The sequence below is a fragment of the Leptodactylus fuscus genome, chromosome 1 (genome assembly GCF_031893055.1).
Source record: "Leptodactylus fuscus isolate aLepFus1 chromosome 1, aLepFus1.hap2, whole genome shotgun sequence".
In the NCBI taxonomy this organism is placed as follows: Eukaryota; Metazoa; Chordata; class Amphibia; order Anura; family Leptodactylidae; genus Leptodactylus; species Leptodactylus fuscus.
In genome coordinates, this window is record NC_134265.1 from 196,228,451 (window position 1) to 196,233,456 (window position 5,006).

The following is a 5,006-nucleotide window of genomic DNA, read 5'->3' on the forward strand; positions in this document are numbered from 1 at the left end:
GGATACAGAAAGTGAGAAGAAGAGACTACAGGCAAATTGCTGAAAGAATAAGATGGAAAAACTCCTGTAATGTACACGTGGTTTTACTGTATATTATTATCTGTTCCTGAGTGGAATAGTGTGAGGGTGGATTAAGAGACAATGCAGATATGTCTTTAAATAAGAATTCATTATCAAATAGTATACAGTACTTACATTTATTTTAAAAATGTTTTGGAGCAAAACCATGACATATAGTCACTGGGAGACCCATACCTTTCCAGGATCACTAGGAAGTCAATGGACAATACAATGACATGTACAGGATAGAAGGAGAGGGTTGTAATGTCAGAAAGTCTTTATTCTGTATCTATCTGGGATTGAAGTAGAGGTGGAAATCCACTGAATGAACTAGTTTTATCTTCTTTAATAGACAGTATGAAAGGGTGATCAGGGAAATGAAATATGGGACAAATCAGAACATTTTTGCTGGTTTTTGTGGCTTTCATTAAGTGTCTCCTCTTCATAAATAGCGCTTTGACGGCTTACAAACATTTGAGGATATAGAAATTACAAGATGTTCCCCTTGGACAATTACAAAGCTTCCCAATTCGTGCTCCTTTCCTTACTGCACATTGCTCACCAGCATCACACTACAGGAAACAAAGATATCAACCAAGAGAACATTAATTAAAAACATTAATAAAAGAGACCCAAACTCTATTTAAGCAGTCTGATTCATGAGGGATTTCACCATTAAAAAAAGATGGACATGAGAAATGAGTTCTGTTCTTTTTAAAATACTGACTTTCCTCTCCCAAGTTAACTTGCATGTATGAATGGCCTTTGTACATATTATTGTTACACTGATTTTCAGAAGTATATGGGAATTGTGTAGCTATGTGTAAATGCCTTCTTTATGGAGGGAGTTTGAAAAGTTGGTTTTAAATTTGCTTGTTGGTTGTGATAAAACATTTCCAGCTCTAGTAATAGGCTAAGCCTAGGTTTTCTCCTGCTGTATCTCCCTCTCCTCAGTCCTCCCTTCTTCCCTCTCCATAGACCTCTATAGACATAGGTCGAGACAGACAGAGCAGTGATTTTCATTGTGAAACTTGTTTTGGCACAGGACTGACTCCCTATTGGTACATGTGCAAATAGAGTTGGAGCAATTGGGGGAAGAAATGTAACTGAACTGTTACTGATGCTGAAAGACTGTTCACTGGATGTTGATTTACATGAAGATGTGGCTCCAAAGCTGAATAACAGAGAAATGTTTGGAAACTGCAGAATCACCTCTACAAAGTACTGGGGTTAGGTTTATAATGAATTTACTGCCTAGAGAATCATTTTATGAAGCATATGCATATTCCTGACTCTCCCTGATGCCTAAACATCATAGCCGTAGTAGATTCGAACAACAATTTACTCCAGTTTTTGGAATAAATTATATTCAGTTTGTCAGACTATGAGAGGTCATTCCCCCAACCACTAAGCCCCTTCTTCCATTTTCAAAGTCTATATATGCAAGAAAACTGTGAATAATTACCCTGTAGGTAAATGCAACATAAGGCCTCAAATGCAAATTCCCTTAAGGCTCTGTACAGCAGAGATATACTAGGTCATAAAACAACATCCATTCAATTTATGAGACCCCACTGTTCATGGTTTGTATTTTTTTGACATTGCTAGCTATACATGCCATTTTCTAGTCATTTAGTGAATGTAACAGCTTTAGGCCCTTTGCGGATGGCTGTGGGCTGTCCACTGGCTGTAACTGAATGGCATGGGCGGTACATGGATGTCATTCATGTGCTGCCCATGCACCGGCTGTACTTCTGTGGCCCCATTCATTCAATGAATAGGAGCCATGGAAGCACAGCCCTAAAAACTGGACAGGACCTGTATGGGTGATTTTGGTCTACAACACAGTTGATTGTAAATATCATATCTGGCTTTCTAAATATCAGGGCATATGTAAATTAAAAAGTATTTCTAATATTGTACTGTAATTGCTAGCTTATTTTACCCATACAATCTTTAAAAATCACCACATACCGAAGGCACCCATCCTAGCTTCTTGTCCAGGGGAAGGATCCTTTTGCTTTTGAGTTTCTCCAGAACTTCTTGTAGAGCCTCTATCTGAAAAATGAATGATATGTTATTGATATGCAAATTTATAGGGGGTTCCCCACAAAACTTAAAGGGATTCTACCATTAAAACTTTTTTTGTGTGGATAAGACGTCAGAATAGCCTTTAGAAAGGCTATTCGTCTGTTACCTTTAGACGTGGTCTCTGCCGTGCCGTTCCTCAGAAATACTGGTTTTTACCGGTATGCAAATGAGTTCTCTCGCAGCGATGGGGGCGGGCTCCAGTACTCAAACAGCGATGAGGGCGTCCCCACCGCTGCCAGAGAAGTGTCTCCAAGTGCCGCCTCCATCTTCGTCCGCCGCGTCACAAAAAAAAAGTTTTAATGGTAGAATCCCTTTAACCATATTTAATTTTGTAGACAATAAAAGTTAAATATTTTTGGAAACATACATTTTTTTAACATCTATCATTATTTACATACCGTGTTTTCCCGAAAATAAGCCCAAGCATGGTTTTTAATGATTTTTAGAGTCTGCTTGAAATATAAGCCCTACTCCAAAAATAAGCCATAGTTACAGTTCATTAATAGAGATGAGCGAGTACTGTTCGGATCAGCCGATCCGAACAGCACGCTCCATAGAAATGAATGGATGCACCTGGTACTTCCGCTTTGACGGCGGCTGGCCGCTTAACCCCCCGCGTACCGGCTACGTCCATTCATTTCTATGCGAGCGTGCTGTTCGGATCGGCCGATCCGAACAGTACTCGCTCATCTCTATTCATTAAATAATAGTGTTCAAGCTGTTATACAGGTAAAAAAGTAAATAGAATACAGCAGGACAGATACAGTAGACCCTTCATCAAGGGAAGCAGACAGTCCCCAAAAAATCGACATTGACTTTAAAGGAGCTATCCAAGATGACTAACAAAGATTGAGCACCAGTATTACCAGCCTCTCATACACAGATCGGGTGCCCCGCTGGCATCACTTAAACCCTGAGTCCAAGAATTCTGACTGCTTCCGGCCATGAAGAGCGGCCAACTGCTACGCTTGGATATGTATATCCTAAGCTCTGTCTACATCAGTTGTTTAATGTATTTTGCTCTCATCCTGTGATGGATGAGAACAATGGACATTACATAATGGTAGTGTGGATCCACCCAAATAGTACCATGCAGTGGCCTCTAATAGGAGCAATAACATACCTACAAACCAATAACAGTGCTACAAACCCATAAAGAAATGCAGAGATTTTTTATTTGTTATTTTTCATGGATATGCCAATAAACCTGCAAGTGCACCCGGATCAAGTCCAGTTTGTAAAGTTTTTCTTTAGATATTTGTGACTCAGACAGAAGCTGGAAATGTCAGTAAAGGGGTGATATTGGGCCACAATTCCAGAAGAAAGCTGGCACAATTTGTATCTGTACATAAATCTGTCAAATCAGACATATCCCCTACTGCCCGTGAAGGCTTATTTACATATCCATGAAAAGATGATTATCTCTGCATGTCACCGTGTGGCACTATTACTAATCTGGGTGGCATTTTAGACTTGACAGACTCCATTCAATCTACCTAATATACCTGAATTGCAACATAAAAACACACCTTGTTTCCAAATCCTGGACAACTCCTTAATGTAGCCAACAATCTACCCAACCAGTCACTCAAGAATTTTCAGATCTTGAGTACTGTTAGGCTTTTCTAAGGCTGGGTTCATACCAACACTTGAACTCCATTCAGGTTTTCCGTCCCCGAACCTGCTTAAAAAATACAGAGAGAAAAGCGGTACAAGCTGCGCTTTTCTCTTAATTTTTCGCCCTATTTGGGCTGAAACCCGGCGGAAACCTGGCAGACTCCATTATAGTCTATGGGGTCTGAGGGTTTCCGTAGGTAAACACTTTTTTAAGCGGATTAGGCTTCCGTATGGGGGGGGGGCAAGCGGATCCCCCAATGGTAACCCGAACGCAGGTATGTACCAAGCGTTAGTAACTACTGTAGTAAACATATATTATATGGTATAATAATAACTATGTAATTATGATTTTGTATGAACAATATCAAGAAAATGATAATGTAGAAAGCATGGTACCACTATGATCTGCTGATGTATCATTGAATTGACAAATTATACCCAATAGAAACAGGATTGTGCTAATATTAGGAAATTGCTATATTTCAGTTTACTAACAAATAAACCATAGCTAAATAGCTGAACAGGTGGGATTAAATGCCTTATAATTTCCCTGAGTATCTAGACAAATGGAATTTGATATCTTACCAGGTCCTTTTCTTCCTGGCTATTGTTGTCAGAGATTTCTGTTGATCTGACCCCAACTGTCTCTTCACTGCATACCAGAAACAGTAAAAGGGACAGGGAGACATAGATGAGTGGTAGCCGGTAACACAACATGGTGCAGGTCCAGTGGGTCCCTCTTTTCTGAGCTGTCCATGGTGTTGAGTCTCACTTTTATATCTCATCTCTACATAATCATTATCAAAACAACGTCAGTCCAATTCTTCCTCCACCGGATTTGTTAATGTTTACTGTTTGCAGACACATCACCTCTCTTCCTGAAGCGCACGTTTTCCTATTAACCCATTGGCTTTAACAGAGAAAACTTGATTCACGTATTACATAGTATTAAATCATTATTGTCATACCCAGGAGACTCTCAATGGAAGAAGAGGTGGAAGGTTTTGTAAGCACCATATAATTAGAATCTATTACTTGATGTAAGACATATTAACCCTCTTGAACATTTGTTGAATACAAATGCAGTTGTGGTTGTAATATATATTTTAACTACGCATATGCAGGATAAGTTATACTTAAGGGGTATTTCCATCTCAAGGATTCTATCTATACTGGTAGCTTATGTAAATTGAAGACTTTTCCTAAATATATTGCTTTAGAAATAGAGATGAGCAAAC

At 39.2% G+C, this 5,006-nt stretch overlaps 1 protein-coding gene across 1 annotated transcript; it reads right to left on the minus strand.

Moving 5' to 3' along the window:
• Nucleotides 1-524: 524 nt before the first annotated feature.
• LOC142194836 (cocaine- and amphetamine-regulated transcript protein-like) lies at nucleotides 525-4,598 on the minus strand. The gene is made up of 3 exons (XM_075264219.1): nucleotides 4,354-4,598; nucleotides 2,035-2,118; nucleotides 525-632 (listed from the first exon to the last, which is right to left on the minus strand). The coding sequence occupies exons 1-3, from the start codon at nucleotides 4,483-4,485 to the stop codon at nucleotides 525-527; spliced, it is 324 nt and encodes a 107-aa protein (XP_075120320.1). The 5' UTR covers nucleotides 4,486-4,598.
• Between the last annotated feature and the right edge of the window lie 408 nt (nucleotides 4,599-5,006).

Coding starts and splice junctions, on each gene's coding strand:
- LOC142194836 (XM_075264219.1), bottom strand. CDS start 4,485: ATGTTGTGTTACCGGCTACCACTCATCTATGTCTCCCTGTCCCTTTTA. Junction 2,119..4,353: donor GCCAGGAAGAAAAGGACCTG/GTAAGATATCAA, acceptor TTCATTTTTCAG/ATAGAGGCTCTACAAGAAGT. Junction 633..2,034: donor AGCTAGGATGGGTGCCTTCG/GTATGTGGTGAT, acceptor TGTTTCCTGTAG/TGTGATGCTGGTGAGCAATG.